A 21,669-nucleotide genomic window follows, 5' to 3' on the forward strand; every position below is an offset into this window, starting at 1 on the left:
TGTCTGACAATTTTCTAGGAGGAAAATGGGACTTGCCTTACTTCTTTAATAATAATAATAATAATAATGTTCTTAATATAATATAAGAATGCATGTTTAATGAATATTTTCAGCCTTCGTATCCTCCAAGCAATCAGTGATTTGAAATTTTTGGAGAGTCAAGCTCACGGTGATCATGGGATCGAAGAAATTTTTTCGATTTATTTTTCAGCCGCCAGTAGCAACTCTAGATTTTGAATAGCAGATCATTGAAGAATATATATATTTGAACAGAAAATTATTTGTATGGAAGTTAAACAACAAGAATTGATTCAAGCGGTTCGGCTAGTTCCCTTTAGGTAAGATTTCGAGTTCGAACTTTGTGAATAGAAAAAATCCTTGATTGAAAAAGTTTTACCCTTTAATAGGTTAGCCCAGCTTGAATTGGATTAATCAGAGCCCATTAATGGCATGAGCTTTTAAATATCATGGTACATACTAGGGGAAAAAAAAGTATGAAAGTTGAAGTCTCTACTAAAGGATTATGACATTTAAATTATTTTTTTTTAAAGGAAGCATATGCTTATGATGCTAATTTAATTATGTGGAGGCGTGATCGTGAAATATGAACATTAAATCGGATAAGACAAGCGAAGTTTTATGCTGATAATATTTTGGGTGAATACAACCTTATCCCACCTGAGGTGTGGATGACAGAATTTCTTTGTTCATGCATATTTCCCTATCGAACGACTATCATTTTGTGCATTTATTCAACTAACCACCCCAATAAATAAAGTGCCCCTTCTAGAAATAGATATACGTACACATTTTCCATTGTTTTGTTTTCATTTATCTTTTGGTTAATTGCACTGGCCACGCATTCACATTTCACAAATTTAGGATGCCCCTACATTTAGGGAAATACTACTCTCATCAAACCATACTAAACAATTTTGTCGCGTTTTAATACGACACGATAACTACCAAAGAGGGATCCAAACTCTAAAGAGAATAATGTTGAACTTATTCGAAGCCCGCCACAATGATTCGACCGAATTCTTTCCTGCCTAAATATCTTCAGATCTTTTAAAAACTGAATATGTCTGACCCAAAAGCAAATGTTCCAGCCTAGCTTCGAGTCAAAAGGATTAACCAGTCGATTTAGCTTATTAGATGGACAAATCTCCCACTCAAAAACAAAGAGTTCCAGCCATCGTGTTGATGCTTTTCGGGATGGCATGGCGATAATTTCTCACTAGTTTCGAGGTAAAAGGATCAATCAGTCGATTTAGCATATTAGACGGATAAATCTTTATCGATATGGTTGACATGGCACGAAGAATACTTTGATAGCAATTAACACTCCATATGTACACCTGTAAGTTGTACCTTTTTTTCCCTAGAAGATTGTAATCTTGAGCTTATTTTGTGGGTAATAATATAATGATTCTAGAAGTTTGTAACCAATTAGAAGGATAATTAATTTGCATTTAAGTGCTTCAATTAATGCATCCAAGAAGGGAAAATTTCTCTGTCTGCCCCCTAAATTTATGAATGTCTTTGCAATTTGCCTCCTCCCCCAAAGATTAGAAAGTCATATCAAGAGAAGATCCATGTGGGAAGCTTCTATTCGACTTACCATGTTTTTCAAACCTTTTCACTTGACCAAATTAAAATCTAATATTCCATTTAATTTTTAATTTTATATGCGCAATTTGATCCAGTCTTCGCCAATTAGCAACGACGGTACCCTCCATTGACTGTGACTGATAATATAAATACTCCTTCCCCCTCTCAACTTCCTCTCTGAAAAAAAATCAAAACGCCCAAAGATCCATCACAATAACCCAATCTCTAAGATGTTGAGCATGCTGAGTCCATTCACCTGCGGCACCTTCCACTCGGAAGACGATCAGGACGAGCTCGGATTTGTCGGAGCCGGTCCCACCAGCCCTTCCTCGACCCCGAGGCGGTCCTTTGCGAGGAGGGCCACCATCTGCAAGACTCACAACAAGCATAACAAGAACCCGTACTCCACAAGGGGCCTGGACAAGTTCGAGGCGCTCCTGGCGGACCTTGAGGAGAAGAAGAAGGAGATTTACACCCAGAACGACCGCAGTGACATCTCATTCGTCCGGTTCGCGTACACTAGCTCGAATGACTGCGTCCCGATCGTTGTGAAGCTGAAAGACAAGGACAGCCAGTCCAGGAGCCCGCCAAGAGGGGATGAGGCGACCAAGGACAAGCACGGGACCCATCATCCAGAAAATTCGCATCAATCTACAGCTGTGAAGGCAGTCAGTAGTGAACCTAAAGCACCAGGTACCAATAAGAAGGCCGGCGACAAGATGAAAGGTTTATCGTGGAGATCATTGAATCTAGACCAGTGGAGGAGGCCTTCCTACTACATGCCTGCAGCTATAATACTGATTTTGGTATTTTTGCTGTTCTTTGGGCGGTCCGTCGCGATTCTATGCACATCCATCGGTTGGTACATGGTCCCCACGTTAAGGGGAGGGAGTTCAGGCAGCCAGAAAGCTACCAAGTCGGGGAAGAAGAAAGAGCTCGCCAGAAGATCGAGCGAGAATAGGATTGTAATTACTCAACGATCACCGGACAGGTCCCCAAGGCAACATGGGCACCAGAGAAGCTGGTGAACACGATGTCGTAGGATCAATGCCGCCAAACCTTTCGAGATTTTGTTCATTTTGTGGATACACGTAAAGTTTTTTTATCCCCCTTTTTTCAGGTAATCCATTCGGTTCATATATTAACAGTAGGATTGGAAATTAAGTGACCTTTTTGGCATTTTTGTCGATTTCATTGAAATCAATGAATCATCAATGTAAATTATGATATGTAATCCGGGCATTGTAATAACCCACCTAGGATACAGAAACAGAGCAGCCATGTCATGTACCAATTGTACGGCATTGCGGTTTTGTTGAGAATGGTTTGTTCTAAAAATGGACTGCTGATAAATTTCGTGAACTGTTTATGAGGTATTTTTTATTCGTCAGCCGATGTGATTAGCTTTTGTCCCCTCATTCCGTGACCGATTTGTTCGCATCATAATCATGTAAAGAAGATAGAACAAAGAGCAGCAATGCCAAGACGATGAAAAACACGACGTGGTACTTTGATCATTTGGATTCGATTCTTTTTAGATACGGTCGCCATGATGAGCATGTTTGCCTTGACACCTAACAATAGATAACTGCGATCCGTTCCTCATTTGAATTTGCCAGAGATCATCGGATCGGCGTCCATGTCATGTTAATATTAAGAAGTCGTTCATCCTTTTATTTGTTGTCGTGATTTCTATATTTGGAGCGAAGGACGACTTGCTTATGATGACATAAATCAGTTGAAGAAGGGAGTTCCATGATTAGCTCGTTGCATGTGAACTTGAGCTTAAAAAATATACAGAGACTTGGTTGGAAAGGATAAAAAAAAACAACTTTGTTCGGAGGAGGAGGAAGAAGAAGAGAAAAAAAGAAGTAGACCCAGAAAGAAGGCTTCAACGCGGCAACGCGTTCTTCACGACCACGGCAGAATCCTTGACCCGTAACGTAAGGGTCGTACTACAATCAAGTCGCCAATAAGAAAATTCTCAAACGTAAGTTAAAATTGAGAAATATGTGCAGACGAGTAAAAAAACACAGGAATCCATTGGAGTGTCATGAGGTCGTCTCATCTGTAGGCCTAATATTCCCGACATGGAAAGGACCGTTTAAGATATTGTTCATTTTGAACGCACCTCTCATATCTTTTTTATATTTTATCTTCTTTTTTTTTTTTAAATATAGAGGTATTATTCGCTTCGAATGCAACTCGCTCGATTTTCTTTTCTCTGTTTTTGTGAAAGGCACCTTCTGAAGGAATTTTATAAAGATATCAACATTCTTATTTCTTTTCAATATGAGATCGAGTGGTTTTATTAGTACCCATCGGAGTAACTTGTTCTTGTCTAGACCAACTCACCTTTAACATTTGAGAAACTCTCATGAAATAACCACTCTCATGGAGGGTGGAGGAGATTCTTACAGTTACTCGTCTCAGGTGTTCCATCATTACGAAGTGTTGTAGTCGCATGCAACCGGTATACGTTATCGGGGCATTTTTCTTTTTGTCCCGATCCAAGGTTTCAACTCTGATTTGCTCGCCAGATATGGATCCACATAGACATATCAATTGACCCCATTGACTTCTGAAAAATTGAAGAAAGGTATTAACAATGTAAATACTTTCTAAATTAAATGCATAAGTATATTGATTGCCAAAAAAAAAAAGAAAAAGAAAGAAAGAAATCAATTTGAACCTCATTTCTCTCGACGTTCACACCCTATCTAAGAGTGTGTTTATTTCGACTTACCTAAACGAATACTTAAAAGTTAATTACAATTTAGTTATAAGAGAAAATGAATGTAAAAAAGACGAAAAGATGACATATAATGATCGAAGCTACTTAATTATTAAGCGAAAAAAATTTAATAAAATAAGTAGAAAATTTTAATGCTCTTTATGAAATAAGTCATTCTTCACTTATTAAGGAGAAAATGAATGTAAGAAAGAGGAAAAGATGACAGATAATAATCTAAACTACTTAATTATAAAGTCAAAAAATCACTTAATAAAATAAATAGAAAATTTTGATACTTTTTATGAAATAAATCATTTTTAATTTATTAATGCTCTTTATCTCTCGTAAAACTTTTTTTATATTGTACATTCTGTTTTCTTTATATACATTTCTTCACTTAACTAATTAAGCGCTTATCAATCTTTCTTTTATCCGTTTCTTCCGCTCTATCCCACACTCTTCTTTAATATTAGAAAAGAAAAAAAAATTCGACAGACTTAAAAATCAACTCAACTATATATCTCGCACTCAACGACAAGTAATCGTCTCATCTCTTAAATAGACTTCTCCCCAAAATTAATTTTTATAACCCTTATAAACTCCAAAGCATTAAGTGTTTGCATTTGATAAATTAAGTGTTTGAAAATTAGGCACTTAATTAGCTAAAAAAGAACTGTATAGGACAATGGGAGAAATGATAAGGATGAAAAATCTATAAGAGGAGAGTATTAGTAAGAGAAAAATAATTTATTTCATTAAGTGATTTTTTACTGAATGATTAAATAGATTGGACCTTTATATTTGTTATCTTTCCCTACTCTCCTACATATTTTTACATGTACTAACTTATAATCAATTCTTAAGCAATCATTTAATTAATTTTGTAATAATCACTATCATAGTTTATATCAAAGAAAATAAAGTCGAATATATAATTTCTTTTCTTGGATATAAGTGAAAATAAATTTATTCAATCAAATATATATTAATTAATTTTTGGTCTTAAATAAATATCTAATCCATTTTATCTCAAAGAAAATCCTCGTCATCTCCTCGTCCCCTCACGTGGAAGCGCCTTTCCACTTCCGCAGCCTGCCTTCCTTCGTTCCGCCATCGTCAATCAACAACAGCTCTGAAAAGTCCCAGAAGGAATCCGACAGAGAGAGCCACAGTCACCTTCTGATCAATACAAACGCCTAGAAGGGGAGACAGCGAGAGCGCGAGACAAAACGAAGATGCTTGGAGGATGTGGAAGGAGATCGAGAGCAGAGAATCGGGCAAAATCCGCCCCCACCGCTTCGCCAACCGCCTCAAATCCCGCCGCGTCGCCTCCTTGCAGCTCTCCAACACCAAGGACATCGTCTCCCCCCACCGAGGTTCCGTAAACTCCCTTCAGGTACCTCTCCCTCACTAAAGACATCACCTTTGCTCCGTCAAGCTTCTAGTTGTCCGCGCTGCACGCCCGCTTGTTGTTTCCCTTCTGCCAATTTCCAATTTTGAGTCAAATTTAGCCTTCCCGCTTCATGCTTCAGCTGTGGTCCATACACCCTGAGCTGACATTATGAGTTCCATGAAGAACAGAGGCTTCAAATCCACATTTTGTGACCAACCCATCTTTCAAGTTGCGGGCTTTTCGCAGTTTGACCTGACTATGTAGAAGGGCCAAGGCTGAATATGGGACTTTTGAACTGGGATAGACAGTGTAGCAATTCCGGTTTTCGTTATTTAAATGGGTGGGAATTAACTGATTCATAATTCTAAGCTGATTTGGCATTTGAACTCAGTATTGGGATTTATTTGATTGGTTCGAAGTCGTTAATTTGCCCGAAATTTCTGGAAGATTCCCTGGTCTGATGGTAAACTCAGATTGATTTGACAGAGGGCAGATACTTGTTATCTGGTGCATCCGATGCGTCAACTGCTGTTTTTGATGTTCTGCAACCCCAAGATTATGAAGGGGGTGGGCTGATTGCAAAGCACAAGTCTATCTTGGTCGTCGATAAGCAACACGAACAGGGTCATAAGTATGCTGTGTCCACAGCAATATGGTATCCCATTGACACAGGACTGTTCATCACCGGCTCATATGATCACTTCATCAAAGTTTGGGATACAAACAGTACTCAGGTTAAGAGGTTTTCCTTGACCACCATCAATATGTTTCCCGTCCCTCCCGGTCAATAAGTTTGTAATCTAACTAATACTATCATCATCTTATTTATGTCAAAATTGCTATTTCAGGTGGTTATGAATTTCAAAATGCCTGGAAAGGTTTATACCACAGCCATGTCTCCCCTGGCAACTTCTCATATGCTAATAGCTGCGGGAACTGAAGATGTTCAAGTTCGCCTATGTGATATCGCTTCAGGGGCCTTTGCTCACACTTTGTCTGGTCATCGTGGTATGTTTATTCCCCTACAATCCTTATATTTTATTTTTTCTAACACTTTTGCCTTGTGATGATCCTTAGACATCAGTGGCGGGTTTCTTTAATGGAAAGTATAGACTTTTAGTGTCAACTGTAGATATACAGCCAGAACCAGTTAACTGAAATTGCTGATTGTACAATTGAGCAGTTTTCTTGAGATATTGATGCAGTACAATCTTTTGAGAGTTTAGTGGCATGCATTATTGGCATTCATTCATAATTAGTTTAACAGGCACTTGCCGCCCCAAGATATCTCTGGGTTTAGAATTATAAGGAATCAAACTGAGTTCCCATTTTTTCCTTTTTTTTCCTCCTTAAATGTCTTTCTTCTTAAATTATTCTTTTCTTACCGTCTGCTGATGCTCTCCCTCAACGATTTAGGTTGTCTTATTTCCACTTTTGATCATACTGCTCCTGTTCTGTAGCATCAAAATTTTAATTTCAAGTTCCTTTCACTGTTTCATTTTGTTCCACTCCTTGTGTATGTTTGGATACTCATTTTCGACAAGCAATACCGCATCCATACTTAGTTCTGGTGATGTCTAGAAAAAATTTTCTTGTGATATATAAATGGAGTATGTTAATCTATTTGTCTGCATTCACGGTGATAGATGGTGTAATGACGGCTCAGTGGTCTGCTTCTAGTGAGTGGGTACTGGTAACTGGTGGTTGTGATGGTGCTATACGTTTCTGGGACATTAGACGTGCGGGGTGCTTCCGTGTTTTAGACCAGTCTCATTCTCAGCTTGGGAGGCGCCCTCCTATTTTGTGTCATGCCACAACAAAGGTGTTTTTACTCTCCTTTTGATGCTGGAAACTATTTTGTTTCTTGAGGATATTGCGTTTAAGTTCCTATAGTCTTCTTAAAAAGCTTTCATGCTTTTATTGGAAAACAAATGTTCTCCAATGTAATTCTACATATATCAACTTGTTTTTTTTTTGGTGTTTTAACCAGAAAATGAGAATGATGTTCTCCTACCGGATACCTGTAATTTAGATATTTCTGAAGGAGTGATTTTGCACTTTTAAAGTCTAATAATGTTCCACCTTCTTTATTATCATACAAAAATAAAATTTTGTATGATCCTTTTGATTTCCTTTTTTGGGTGCGTTGGACCTTCAGCCTATTTCCTCTTACAGGCTTCGACATCTAAATCCTCGTTGGGAGGCCAAAGTACAAGTGCTAAAACTGGTACAACTTTGGGAAAATTTCCGAATGGGAATGGTACAAAAAAGTCATCTTTGGGTAGAATTCTTGGGAAGACATCGAGCAAACAGAGATTACATCCTGGGATGATGTCCAGTCGGGATCGTGCTACTGCCCATTATGGTGCTGTTACTGGGCTAAAAGTAACTGAGGATGGCATGTACCTTCTCAGTGCAGGTATAATTGTTAACAAACGTATTGGAAGTAGTTGTAGCGTTAGTATTTTATGATGAAAAATACTTTTCGGGGGATCTGATAATGTACTGTCTTCCACTCTGTTATTTGCATCTTTTAATAATTGCTCTCTGGTATTGTCTTTAGGTTCTGATTCAAGATTACGACTATGGGACGTTGAGTCAGGTTGGAACACACTTGTCAACTTCGAAACAGTCCGCCTTCAGACTAACAAGGCCATACAATTAGCAGTATCACAGGAGTCAGACCTTGTGTTCGTGCCATGCATGACTGCAGTAAAAGTATATCTTGATTATTAATTTACTTTAATTACCTTTTCTTGCTTATGGTTTCCTCAGAAGATGGATGATTTATTGAACTTCCTTTTTCATGAGTAGCAATTTTACTGAATAGAGCTCCCTTTTGCAATCAACAGGCCTTTGATTTCTGGTCAGGGAAGACATCTATGACATTTCGTGGCCACTTTGAAAATGTCAACTGTTGCTGGTTTAGTTCGCATGATCAGGTAATATGCTTCCTGCCGTTTTTTGGATAGAGTGCTTCATAAAGTTTCTAGGGATTCAAACCGTCTTTGCGAACTATTAACCAAGAAAGACTGATGTAATTGACCTTTGTTGTTACAGGAATTATATACAGGTGGGAATGATAGACAAATACTCGTGTGGTCTCCATTTGTCTCTCACGAAATGGTACGACTAAAACTAAAGCTTTTCTGAGTTTAGCATCATTTGCAGTTATGAATCTTCGGAAGGCCCACTTCGTACGCTTTACTTTTTTGAACCTGAGCTCAAAAAGCTTATACTTATTAGATGAATGCATGATTACTACTTGTTGCTTAATAAAGCTGATCTTTTTGAGTTTGAGTGGATGAGCAGGAAGAAGGAACTGCCCAAGATCGAGATAGCTGGAGCGACTGATACTTGGTTGCAGCTGCTCATGTTTAAGTGAAAGTAATGGGTGAGTTCTACAGTGATAGTCCAATCATTTTTCATTTTTCATTTTATTTTGCTGGACTTATTGGCTTTGATTTGCAATATTTAGCATGTTTATCACGTTGTGTTACTGGAAGAGTCAAATGCAGGCTAGTCTACCATGAGAAAATTAACTAACCCGCCACTTTTTCGGATACTTATTTATTCTCATTATGACGAAACTTGAACTGAATTAATGAACGATAGGATATTTATCGTGTCTCTCGTAGGAAATTTCTTTGTGGTGAATTGACTTTGGGACCTTGAGTGCTGGGTTGGAATAAATATATATTATAGTTAAACTGCGTGTAGTATGAACTGCTTGCTGTGTCCACTAATAAAACAACGGATCCACCTAACTTAGTCAAGCTCCTTGAACTTTCTACTTGATTATAATATAATCCAATTCCAATACTGCAGGGCGGCTCTCTCTCTCTGTCTGCTACTAATTGAGCTTGTTCTTCCTAAATTTTCAGATGCAAGACCAGTGGTGGATCAAATCCATATTTTGTTTTTAATCAACGAAAGCTCGGGTGAGTTATGGATCCGAGAATCTGGAGCAGGCTACCTCAGGAACTCCTCGAGCTCGTCCTCTCGTTCTTGCCTCTCAAGACCTTCTTGAACCTCCGATCGACCTGTAAGCACTTTGACTCCCTCATCTACTCCCCATCCTTCATATCCAGTCACTCCCCCTCGTCGTTGTCTTCATTCCTCCTCCTGTCCCACCCTCAGTACAATGAGAGGTTCGCTCTGTACGACTCTATCCACGGGATTTGGTGCGGTTCCTCGCTCTCTCCCTTGCAGTTGCTCCCAAGCCCTTCAAGAACATCTACACTCGTGTCCACCTCCAATGGCCTCTTCTGCCTCTCCCTTCCGAGCTCGTCATCCTTCGTCGTCTGCAATTTCATGACCAAGTCCTTGAGGAAGATCGACTTCCCCACATTCCCCTTTTCCTTTGAGCACCTCACCTTCGTTTCCGCCCCGCTCGGCTACAAGATATTCATCACCTCCAATGCTACTGCCTTCCTTTATGACTCGAGATTCCACTCGTGGAGGCGGTTCCGGTTTGACAGCCCTGATTTCATCCTGAGCGATAGCTCCTACCAGGAAGGTGTCTACTTCGATGGTTCCCTCTACTTCACCGTGTCAAACCGTGGCCCATCCTCAATTGTCTGCCTCGACCCAGAGAGCGGGAAGCTGGAGCCTCAGGTCTCCGATCTGCCCCAGAACATCACCTTTACGAGGCTCGCCAACGACGGAGAGAGGAAGCTGTATTTGGTGGGTGGGATAGGGACTAATGGCATCTCCAGGGCGATGAAGCTGTGGGAGCTGAGTGGCGAAGGCAAGAGGAAGAGGTGGGTCGAGGTCGAGAGCTTGCCCGAGCTGATGTGCAGGAAGTTCATGTCTGTCTGTTATCACAACTACGAGCACGTTTACTGTTTCTGGCACCAAGGAATGATCTGCATCTGCTGCTACACATGGCCTGAGATTCTGTACTATAAGGTCAGGAGGAGGACCTGGCATTGGCTCCCAAAGTGCCCATCCCTGCCGGAGAAATGGAGCTGCGGGTTTAGGTGGTTCTCTTTTCTCCCTGAGTTTTCTGCTGTCGTCTGAGTTACAGTCCGTCTTTTGGTTTCTTCTTGAGGCATCTATATTTCTCCTGGTCCATAGAAATAATTGCTCTTTCTCGATGAGCATTGCGGATGTACCATATGTAAATTTCTAGTTATATATGGAGATTTTAGAAACAGTTCTCTGGAATTCGTTATTGAAATGCTAAACTGTGTCCCGTTCTGTCTAAGGTTTCTTGAAAATTTAAGCAAACATTCGATGTCCCCAGCTCCGGTCCCCGTCATACCCTGTCAAACCTTCTGCGCGACTGTGGAACTGGCTGCAATGCAGCCAGGCTTGGTGGATAAGTGTAGTGACGCTAAGCCTGTGCTCTTACTATTTCCGGTGCAAGTTTCACTGCACGTTTTGCGCTTTCGTTTCTCGCGTATCTTGTTCCCGCGGTTTTCGATTTCTTTATCCACAAACCAAAAGATTTGGCCAACCATCTCCACCAAATTAAATCAGATTTAGCAGATATGACTGAGAATAATTACGCCTCAATTTTCTTTTCTTAAGAGTCTGCACTTGGGGTCGTTAAATCCCAATTTTGGGGGCGTCTAGAACCTTTAGAAAGGTTCAAAAATTTAGAATCCATTTCTTATCTGTCCCTATCAGTTAATAATTGACGCCAGTGGCTTTTTCTCCCTCCGTTTGTCAGTCAATCAGCCTATATTTCCTTTCCTGGCACTGTCACCCACCCGATACTATAATTGTTTGTGGCCATTATCTTTGTATATCATTCTGAGAAAATCGCGACGTATCCCTCAGCTGTCGTGGGTCGTGGGGAGCCTAGCGTTACTAATTAACCCGTTCGGTGGTGAGCCATAACCCGTTATTTTCATCGCGGAAGGAGCCTAGGGAGAGACGGAACCAGTGATTGCTGTTATGAATTTCAGAAGAAGAATCTTACATCAGTCTTTTGCTGTAACTAAGCACAAGGAGACTTCCTCATCATGTTGGCTCAGCTCGATTCTATGAACAGTGTGAGTTTTGAGATAAACCCCGCAGGCGAGCGAGAATTTGGATAAGTTCACAGTGTTATTGCGCGAAAATAATCATTGTGATGGGACAGCGTTTCGAACTTGTAATATGATACTACGTGATAAATTATATCAATTCTCTCTTCTGTCGCTCGAATGAACTTTACCCCATTTTACTTGTTTAATTTTGATGGAGAAATTGTCGTGATCATAGTGCCGGCGACAGAGAAAAATTCATTCGGCTTGGTGATCATTTTTGTTAGCATAGAACTCATCCATCTATAGATCATAAATGTTCAAATGGACGTGATACATGTAGGCCAGTGGAAGCCAGGAACATCGGGTGTTTGAGAGACAAACGGGCCTAGAAGCAAAATATCCAAGAATATATATATAAATGACTTGGGCTTCCATACATATTAATTCTAGTTCTGGGATTGGAGATAGGTCGAATCCCGTACACACGTAGGAAAAATTCTCACATGATATTAGAGCGGGGTACTGATCGCTTGCACCATGCCAGACTTGAATGTGGAACTCATGATCAGTTCATCCTGTACGGAAGAGGAAGTCGCATCATGGTTGTCAATTAGTCTGAGCACGAAAAGACACGCCTCTCACCCCTGGCCCAAAGGAAGCCCACCTTGTGGTATGAGTTTCGGGCTTTCAGCACGGATGTGTAAACTCGACTCATAACTAGTAGTTGAGGACGGACATTTAAGTGCATGTGACACGCGTAAGCAAATGAAGAAATAATTTCACTTTTTTACGTGAAGACATGCATTGAGAGACGAGTCCCGGTTCCTACACCGGTCAGGAAACAAAACATCCTAGGGTATATATAAATTTGAATTTTACTTCCCATTAGCTCGAGTTTTAAATTGGAAATGGATCCATCCCGTAAAAATTTTTAGAGGATTGATGGATCACTATTCCCAATTTTCTTCCTCTTGGAGCGGAAATCATGCTCTAAGTCCAACTCCTGGTATTTGAATTTATCCCCCTCGATTCAAAAGACTTACAATTATTGACAAAATATGGGCGATAGGGCAGCGGTTGGAAATTTCATAGGCTGCTGCTTCCAATATTAATCTGTCAAACAGAAACACGGTTTTGTTAGCTAATTGTTCAATAGAGAGCAGCCAACAGGCAAATGATATTCGAGTTACATGTCCTGGGGACCAAATGACCTCATGCCAAGGCAACTTAGGGTACCGGGCACCGATTATCGACATAATTAAGTACCACACTCATGTAAGGACCAGCCTACCTAATTAATCGAGGTCACCCGAACTCAAAGTCATTGTGATACACTGTAATTTAATAACTCGGGGATCCTCATGTCTAGGCTTTAACATATAACTCTCTTACATGTTGCAAATTGTGATGGCTAAGTGGGCAATAGTTATTATCAGAGATATGGATTTGGTAGTTAGGAAATAACTAATTCGTCGAATAAAATTTTAATGGGTAAATTAAGCAGTTATTTTTTTTAGTATCATTTGTTTGGGTTTATGTATCTCTTATTTGAGCAGTTCTATTAAGTTTATAAATGGAGAATATTTTTCAGTGATTTTATCTTGTTATATGACATAAGGAAGCACCAATCGGATTATAACATACAAAGAAATTAATGTTACTTACTCAAGTAATTTCAGCTCACGACGGACCAGGTCTATACTCCTCTATATCTTTGACGCTTATATTAAGTTCCTTTGGACCATGTAATCACAGTTAGAGCGAATTTTGTTTGTCGTTCTTTTCTTCAAGCAAAATGCAATAGGATGAACCAACGTAGGTTGGTTCAAGCGATTCGACACTTGTTTTCCTTTAGTAAGGTTTATATTCGAGTATTGTGGATGGATAAAATTCATATTATGAGAACTTTATCCCCTTAGTGGGTCGACTCGGCTCGAACTAGATTAGTCGAGCTCCGTTGGGCTTCCAGATGTTAAGATACGCACCGAAAAAATTCAGTATGATGAGTTTGGGCTTGCAGTTTGTGGTTTTGGCCCAGTTAAACCTGAATCCAAAAGAAATCATACTAAAGAACCAGATTTCAAATGTTAAAACTCCCATACGTTGATGATCGTTGCATTCAACATAGAGAAATCGTGTCGGAAATATATCCTCCGCAAGATTATTTACTCTCAAATGGACTTTACTAAGGTAAGGTTCTGTTTAGGTTCGAGTACTTAGATTTTTGCCGAGATATCTAGCACTTCGACATATTTTAAGAAACTTATAAACAAATGAAACTTTGACTTGTATGGCTTGTCTACCGGCTTTGCTCTATCATTTATGCATTCTCAAGGTCAAATTTTGCCGTCACTTGGCATTACAATATGTATATTCCTTGCTTAAACTACAATCCCTTATTTGCAAGTAAATTGACTAAAGGCATAAAGTGTTGTGCAATTAACCTCACCAACTGAAGTCTCATTATACTACTCATCGACGTGGTCGTCTAGTCGCTGGAGGAACCGCGTTGAGTTGGTACGGACCATCCGTCGCCATCACGTACTCCTTACCAGCACGTATCATTTTACCTCTCAATCCATTGTACGTATCAAGAAATTCACCGGTATCAATTTTAACACACATGATGAATGGGATCATCGTGAAAAGTTACCATCGATGGGACACCACAACTTCAACTTTCTTCTCTCCTGTTGCAAAAACGGCAATCGAGCATTAGCAGTAGATTATTATTATTTTTCCTTAATTAACCAGCGGCAGCTGATTAAGATCGTCAGATTTTTGAAAAGACTAAAAAAGGGCCAGTCAACGCTTCCCATCGGGCACAGAACCTTCTCCGCACGCGTTTAAGGAGACCAAAGAATTGAAATACTCTCTGCACCCGGCGCACAATGCAGGAGCATCTTCAAGAGAGCAGGGTACCCACCTTGGGTTCACGGTACACCGGGAGTACAGCACGGACAACTTGAAAGGAGGCTCAGCCTTGGTACGTGCACGCTTGAACATGAATGGGTCTGGTCACCCCTCTGCGTTCACATGTCGGCTCCTGCCTCCCTCCCATGGCGTTCCTTCCCTCTGTCCAGGTGTTTCTTTAGCCTGCACTGGACTTGCACGAATGAATATATTCGTATATTGATTAATGTATTTTTTTACCTTAAAAAGTAACTACAGGCTTATTATAATATTCCACTAGGATTAAACCCATTTCTAATTGAAAGTTAGTCTCAGATAATAGATTAGATTTTTTTTTTCAGTGTGTATTCTGATATCTAAAGTCCAATGGGATCTAACTAATTCAGTCGAGAGATCCAACATTAAAGGTTATTCTCCCTCCTAATAAGTGCGTTTTTCGATATTCAAACTTATATTCTCTTCCTTACGGGGTGAGTTGCTTACCAATCAATCAACACTTTTATTAGTGGATAATAGATTAGAAATTAACTTGTGGTTCCAACGAGGAATTAATTAATTTTCATAGAAATAATTAATTGCTCTTGGAAAAAGTTTTCTTGGCCAAGCTCTTTATAATCTTTTGCCATCGTTCTTCTGCCCTCCACCTCACCCTCCTCAGACCGCTCAGTCCTCTGCTTTCGTGTCCGGTGGCCCGACGTAATCTTTCCGGATTATCCGACACGAACCGTAATCCCTCTCGTACTCCAGGGATTGTATATAGTATCAGTTGATTGATGCAGAGCTTGTAGAGAAGACGGCCATGGAGACTGAGAATCCGGCGGACGTAGCTCATCTGCAGGGTGGGGGAGGGCCGAGGGCTGGCTTCTGCGATTTGAGCGACGACCCCTCCTCCCACTCGTCCGCCTTCAGCGAATGCAACAGCGACCGCTCCGGCGAGTTCGCCTCAGCTTCTCCCCAGGCCCGGCGGCGGCTGCTTGTGGCCTGCACCTCCGACAGAGCAGATGACAGCTTCATCAGCCAGCTTGTTTCCGACCTCGGGTCTTGTTCCATTGAAGAGCAGCGGTTGGCCGCTATGGAAATTCGCCTCCTCGCCAAGAACAAGGCTGACAACCGCCTCAGGATCGCCCAGGCCGGCGCGATCAAGCCCCTCGTCTCGATCATCTCGTCTTCCTCCGATCCCCTGCTCCAGGAAGATGGAGTCACCGCTATCCTCAACCTGTCCCTCTGCGACGAGAACAAGGAGGCGATCGCCGCCTCCGGTGCTGTAAAGCCGCTGGTCCGGGCCCTCAAGGTCGGGACGCCAACCTCCAAGGAGAACGCCGCCTGCGCCTTGTTCCGGCTGTCCCAGTTAGAGGAAAACAAGGCGGTCATCGGGCGGTCTGGGGCAATACCTCCACTGGTGGGCCTGCTCGAGTGCGGCGGGGCACGGGGGAAGAAGGACGCAGCCACAGCCCTCTACTCGCTCTGCTCGCTTAGGGAGAATAAGGTCAGGGCAGTGCAGGCCGGGTTGATGCGGCCGCTGGTGGAGCTGATGGCAGACCTCGATTCGAGCATGGTGGACAAGGCCGCATTTGTGGCCCACTTGCTGGTCACGGGGTTGGAGGAGGCCAGGGCGGCCGTTGTGGAGGAGGGCGGCGTTCCCGTGCTGGTGGAGATTGTGGAGGTCGGCTCCCGGCGGCAGAAGGAAATCTCGGTCGCGATACTGCTGCAGCTGTGCGAGGACAGCGTCGTGTACCGTACTATGGTGTCCCGGGAAGGCGCAATCCCACCCCTCGTGGCCCTATCACAAACCAGCACAAGCCGCGCCAAGCAAAAGGTAACAAGTTTGTATCCATTTTTCATGTTATTATGTATTTGATCAGATATATCACGACGAATTCTTCAGAAAAAATTGTGTTTTCGGAAAGTCTTTCTGACAGTGTCATCCATCACTGATATTTGTTAGAATTATTTGACAGGGTGAATTGCAAAAATAAGAGCACAAATAAGCACCTTTAAGTCGATTCAAATAATAATGATACGACTTCCTTACTTACTTCCTTAGAATTTTTTGAAGTCGTTCCAATGGAAACGATAATAGTTCGATACGGACTGTCAGCAAGAATAAAGTCGTGGAAACTTCCGACTGCAATTGCATTGCAAAGGGAGTGCCGTTCGAGTGAGCTGATTGGTCGGTGGTGGGTCATAGGGCAGCTGACGTGGAGGGCATTTCTGAAAATAAAAATGTTGTCTTAGTGGTCGCTGGTGCTGTCGTAGATGGGAGAGGGAGAGCTGCCGTGTGTTGCCACGTCAGTTTTTTGGTGGAATCTGTCTTCTTAAAAAGCAGTCCGAGTGACTTGGATTCGGGTTTTCCTTTATTTTCATTTTTCACTTTTCCTTTTCTCATCATACCTAGTGGAAACTGAGTTACTACAATTGCAAATTCAAATTTCATCGGGCTAAAAATATCTGATCAGTCACGAGTTATAATACAATTGCAAATTGTGTTATCAGTAAAATAATTATTATTTATCGCATGCAAATTCAAAACTTATTAAAACAAACTACTTGGTTTGAAAAAAAAGAAGGTTTAAGGTTATCGTGATCTTATCTGGAAAAATATGTCCAGATTTTATATATTAAGTATCGCTGCTTAGTGCTTAATTTGTTCTAATTAATTTTTTATTTTGTAAATTGGTGGAAAGAGGATAATTTTCCTATTGGCTGCTGCAAAATTATGCTCTTAGGAATTGACATTTTTTTTTTGTCGTGTTTGCATGTTATTTATTTTAATGATAGTTTTTCCGGGGTTTACTTGCTCAAACTGTCCCTGCCTCTTTATATATCTTATTGAGCCAGCCAAACAATAAGCAAGCATGATAATATTTTATTTCATGTATATTTTTATTTAATTTCTAAAAATGGTCCCACCATTGATATGATTTTTGTGACTGTTTAATTATAATTGGATGTGGAGAAACCCAAAGGTTAGAGAAATCATCAGTTTTACTGATATGCATGAGACGTACGATTTGTATGTTCGCAGGCAGAGAAATTAATAGAACTGCTTCGGCAAACAAGGTCCAACGACGGTGCTGCCAGAGGATCCGAAGCACTGTCATAGGTCCCTCCGAAGCTAATCTCATCAAGAAGAGAAAGATACAGCTCGATCGGAAAAATATCGAAAAACAAAAGGCAAAAAGGAAATGTAAATATGTGTGCAGAATGATTGTGATGATGACTAATTTGTTGTGCCCCGTTTTTAACAGACGATCAATGATGATTTTCTCCTCGTCTGAGTGTTTGTTGAGTGCATACAATCTTCAATTTTTTTATCATCGAATATATTAATCATCGCGAGATAGCTGCAACATTGATTATACAGCATCCTATTGAATTCCCAGTCCCAATACACATACAGGCAAGCGTAAAATAAACCGATAGATGTCATCAATTTGATTCTACCTTAAAAAGTGCCGAATCATGATCGATCGGATAATGAAGATCGTTTTGATGTTAGCACCAAAGGATTGAAATACAGTATGTTCCAGTCAAGTTTCCGAAATTCCTATAGGTTTCTGATGATATCGGGAACTTCATCCAACCATTCAGCTTTCCTGAATGCAATTTTAAGTCCGCACCTATTATAAGCTAAACTATGCCACGTCTACTTAGAAGATGAATTAATGAAAAGGGTAAAGATAACACGAAAACAAGTTCATAAGTAATTTTGAACAACTTGATTACAATAAATACTTTTTCTGATGTCACATAATTAATGTACTGTTTATTATGGGGTTTTGTTAATGGCAAGAAGAAAGCCTAGGACAAGGAAATGCTACTTGCACCCGAAATATAAAAATGATCAACAAAATTGGACAAGCAACCAAAAGCATAATCTCGAAGGATCAGTTTGTTGGTGATGCTGAAGCTCTAGTTAGATGCTTCATTACTTAATCTAAATCTAATCATTCCCAATCTGTTTTTTTATTTTTCTTTTTCTGTTTTCGTAAATATATATGTCCACAAGTCGATTGTGCAATGGTTAATTTTAATAGTGAAAATGTCGGTTTCTTTTTCGATGTGCATCTTAATATCTGGAAACTCAATTAAGCTCCGACTAATCCAATTGAGTCAGATCGGCCCATTAAGGAGTAAAATCCTCCTAGTATGAATTTTCTCTATTCATAGAGTTAAACTCGAGACCTTACTCAAGGAAAACAAGTACCGAACCATTTAAAACAACTCACCATAATTGAAAACTTCGATTTCTGATTTCTCTTTTTTTCCCTCTTGTTCCCCTTTTTCCTGTTTTCGGTATGAACAGGTAAAAGGGGAAGGTCTTCCACTAGTGGCTTATAGTTTGTTAGGTTGACATTTTCAAAATACCTCCATCAACTATATATTGGAGCCTTTCCCTCTCGTGTCTGGCCCCACTAGATTTCCCCTTTTTTCTTCTTTTCGGTGACGGAGGAGGTCAATTAGCCTACTGTTTACGGCAGTTTCCGCACGTCGTGGTTAGTTGGACCTTCACGTGTAATGGACCGATTAAAATCCATGAGACCCATCAGGAGCAGCCTAAAATTGAAGTTCGAGACTCTACTAGACCCGACTTCGTGTCAAGTTTCGACCCGACGACTATGAGACTGGCAGTGATGCAAAGAAGGAGATCATTGGGTTTGTTTCCTTGTCCAAGACATAGAAGAACCTAGATGTAGCTTCAATTGGAAGAGAATATTCTATGGAGTTTATATTTGGGAAGTTTACTTGCATAAACAGCTCAAGATGATCATGCTTTTCCTTTCCATGCAAGATACATTATATATGTTGCAAGAGAATCTCCTATATTTGGAAGACACCCATGTATCCAAGGCAATAGACGTCCATGGAAAGGAGAGGAAATAATGGTGGCATCTTCCACAATTGCTAAGTCTTATTTTTGTTAATTAATCTCTATGTTAGGCTATTAGATATCTAAATAAGTGAAAAATATTTTCCAGTCCTAGGGTTTAGTTAGTTGTCCATTTTTCTAGATTGTTTTCGATTTCGATTTCTTGGGCGGCACACTTGTGTCTAGCTTATTTAAATCGAGCTCATATATTGTTATTCTTCCTTCGGCACATCAATTAAACATGCACTTATCTTTTCTATCTCTACTTATCGCACCACATCTTCAATATCTATTTTTCAGCGCCTTTACATGCCATGTATTAAACTCGCTTTCCAGAGCAAACTCAACCAACCTTCTAGGGTCACCCTACCGTCGATCCATCGGCTATTATCGTCTTGACTTCTGGGTCAAGAAAATTACCGAGCAAAGGTTTCGACTTTCAGCTCATCCGTCACGGCTATCCATAGCTAAGGCCACGCTACTCAAGGGCCATCTTGGACCGTGATTAGCCACTCTTCGAACCGGCTTTCAAGGCGTTCCATCCGTCAAAATAATAGGTCGCATGCACTCGTTAAGAAGAATCTAAGTGGCTAAATCATCGAGCTGCTGTAATCATCCGATTGACATTATCATCACCCATTTGACCCGCTCAACCTCGAAACACAGCCGCCATCTAGACCTACGGACCTCTAGCACTGTGAGGTCGGCTGGTGGTTTTCGCCACCACAACTCCTTGGGACTGTGCCTTGGCACACCTAGTACCTAACACGTAAGCAATTTGCCACACACGTGTGCTGGAAGGAGATTCGTACCCAAAAAAAAAAAGGCGAAACACCTAGTAAATGAAAACAAAAGATGTAAAGGACGGATATAAATCTTACTAAGAAGAATCGAACCTGTAAATTAATTTACAAAGAGAAAGTATAAATCACTGCTTCAGACCTTTTTTCATAGGGGAGATCATGCTTTTCTCCGTGTAGTTCTTTGAAAATTTTTTTTTTAAAAAAAGGCACTACAAGCACTAGCATTGCACATGTATGACGCGTTGATAAGGTCCTAGTTGAATAGAACAAGAACTTGAGAATTGAGTTAAATTAATGGAGCATGGTAGGAGACCAAATCTAAGTGGATTCTTTTATCTGTTTTTCTTTACTAAACATATCCATATATTACAAAAGATAAAGTCTTTTAATGGTGATTTGCTTGTTTTTTAAATAGTGAAAGAAGCAGGAACTTTTTTCACCGCGCCATGGCATATTGATCCATGATGTTATGATACGCTTCGAGCAATCATAACACTCATCTCGGTCGATTCACGTAAACGAGTTATGGTACCTCACGTATTGGGTTCGATGCACATAGTAAGACTCAATCTCCATTGAGTAGATTTGTGATGGACCAATTTCGTGCTGTCGGTTCATCCCGCGACCAACTTACCCTTCGGATCGGGAAAGTAAAAGCCCATCTGGACCGATTGGGAAAGTCAACACGCAAGAATTCACCAGGCTTTGTATTGTCGTGGGAAGTTACTGATAAGAAACAAAAAGGAAGGATAAAAAAGGGGCAAAAAAGGAGGGGGGGAATGATAAACACACCGCTGCGGGCTTTGACTGTCCGTCGTGCCATGAGATTCTGTGCAAAGTCAAACACACGTTTCTGTCTTCTACTGCAAAGTTTTTCCAGCTGGGAAATTTTGCCATTATTTTAGTTCGTCGAAACCGTGGAGGCTTCTCTCAGGGTGATTGCAAGTTTGCAACTACGTGAGCATCGGGCCCACATGCTCCTGCGGTAGGGGGCCCCGCAAACTCAAAGCTCAGCCAAGTATCTGACCGTATATTAACCTCGACAAGTAGATTCATGAAAGCTCAACTTTGATAGATTTGAGTTGGATTGAGTCCCACATTTAAAGATCGAGCCATCAGCCTCAAATTCATACCATATGAAACGCATTCAAGAAATCCCATTGAGGGCAGGCTAGCTTTACCTTGGCTCGTCTAAAACTCGAGTGCATGGCCCGGCTAAAATTTTGTGACGTAAAATTTTCAAATTAGTGTCCATATATATGCACAATGATGTTGGAACTAAGGAGAAGCTTGAGTCTGCTCTCAGGAATGCAGAGGTCTAGTTATTCTGAGCTCCTGTCAACTTTAACTTGACTTACTCGATCCAG

The 21,669-nt window shown here is 40.7% G+C and overlaps 4 protein-coding genes across 5 annotated transcripts; all 4 read left to right on the plus strand.

The window, feature by feature from the left end:
• The first annotated feature begins 1,765 nt into the window (after window positions 1-1,765).
• On the plus strand, window positions 1,766-3,001 carry LOC116213828. The gene has a single exon (XM_031548909.1). It carries the CDS (start codon window positions 1,842-1,844, stop codon window positions 2,637-2,639), a length of 798 nt encoding a protein of 265 aa, XP_031404769.1. The 5' UTR covers window positions 1,766-1,841; the 3' UTR covers window positions 2,640-3,001.
• Window positions 3,002-5,377: 2,376 nt separating this feature from the next.
• On the plus strand, window positions 5,378-9,760 carry LOC116213827 (WD repeat-containing protein ATCSA-1-like). The gene is made up of 10 exons (XM_031548908.1): window positions 5,378-5,741; window positions 6,212-6,472; window positions 6,587-6,746; window positions 7,385-7,560; window positions 7,914-8,157; window positions 8,302-8,456; window positions 8,591-8,680; window positions 8,799-8,864; window positions 9,051-9,132; window positions 9,623-9,760. Exons 1-9 carry the CDS (start codon window positions 5,592-5,594, stop codon window positions 9,090-9,092), a joined length of 1,344 nt encoding a protein of 447 aa, XP_031404768.1. The 5' UTR covers window positions 5,378-5,591; the 3' UTR covers window positions 9,093-9,132; window positions 9,623-9,760.
• Window positions 9,642-10,947, plus strand: LOC116213829 (F-box/kelch-repeat protein At5g43190). The gene is made up of 2 exons (XM_031548910.1): window positions 9,642-9,783; window positions 9,879-10,947. The coding sequence occupies exon 2, from the start codon at window positions 10,053-10,055 to the stop codon at window positions 10,758-10,760; it is 708 nt and encodes a 235-aa protein (XP_031404770.1). The 5' UTR covers window positions 9,642-9,783; window positions 9,879-10,052; the 3' UTR covers window positions 10,761-10,947.
• A 4,284-nt stretch (window positions 10,948-15,231) lies between these two features.
• Window positions 15,232-17,923, plus strand: LOC116215485 (U-box domain-containing protein 4-like). 2 transcript variants are annotated; one of them, XM_031551210.1, is made up of 2 exons: window positions 15,232-16,445; window positions 16,588-17,118. In XM_031551210.1, exons 1-2 carry the CDS (start codon window positions 15,429-15,431, stop codon window positions 16,603-16,605), a joined length of 1,035 nt encoding a protein of 344 aa, XP_031407070.1. In that variant the 5' UTR covers window positions 15,232-15,428; the 3' UTR covers window positions 16,606-17,118. The 2 variants fall into 2 exon arrangements, with proteins under 2 accessions (XP_031407070.1, XP_031407069.1); XM_031551209.1 differs by lacking the exon at window positions 16,588-17,118 and adding an exon at window positions 17,655-17,923 and having other exon boundaries at window positions 15,239-16,445.
• Window positions 17,924-21,669: the final 3,746 nt, after the last annotated feature.

Source organism: Punica granatum, chromosome 7 (assembly GCF_007655135.1).
Source record: "Punica granatum isolate Tunisia-2019 chromosome 7, ASM765513v2, whole genome shotgun sequence".
NCBI lineage: Eukaryota > Viridiplantae > Streptophyta > Magnoliopsida > Myrtales > Lythraceae > Punica > Punica granatum.

Bases quoted from the DNA above. Each gene is read 5' to 3' on its own strand.
- LOC116213828 (XM_031548909.1), top strand. From the start codon at position 1,842: ATGTTGAGCATGCTGAGTCCATTCACCTGCGGCACCTTCCACTCGGAA.
- LOC116213827 (XM_031548908.1), top strand. From the start codon at position 5,592: ATGTGGAAGGAGATCGAGAGCAGAGAATCGGGCAAAATCCGCCCCCAC. The intron at 5,742-6,211 runs GTACCTCTCCCT...TGGTAAACTCAG, and splicing joins GTTCCGTAAACTCCCTTCAG to ATTGATTTGACAGAGGGCAG. The intron at 8,865-9,050 runs GTACGACTAAAA...GTGGATGAGCAG, and splicing joins CATTTGTCTCTCACGAAATG to GAAGAAGGAACTGCCCAAGA.
- LOC116213829 (XM_031548910.1), top strand. From the start codon at position 10,053: ATGACCAAGTCCTTGAGGAAGATCGACTTCCCCACATTCCCCTTTTCC.
- LOC116215485 (XM_031551209.1), top strand. From the start codon at position 15,429: ATGGAGACTGAGAATCCGGCGGACGTAGCTCATCTGCAGGGTGGGGGA. The intron at 16,446-17,654 runs GTAACAAGTTTG...GTATGTTCGCAG, and splicing joins CAAGCCGCGCCAAGCAAAAG to GCAGAGAAATTAATAGAACT.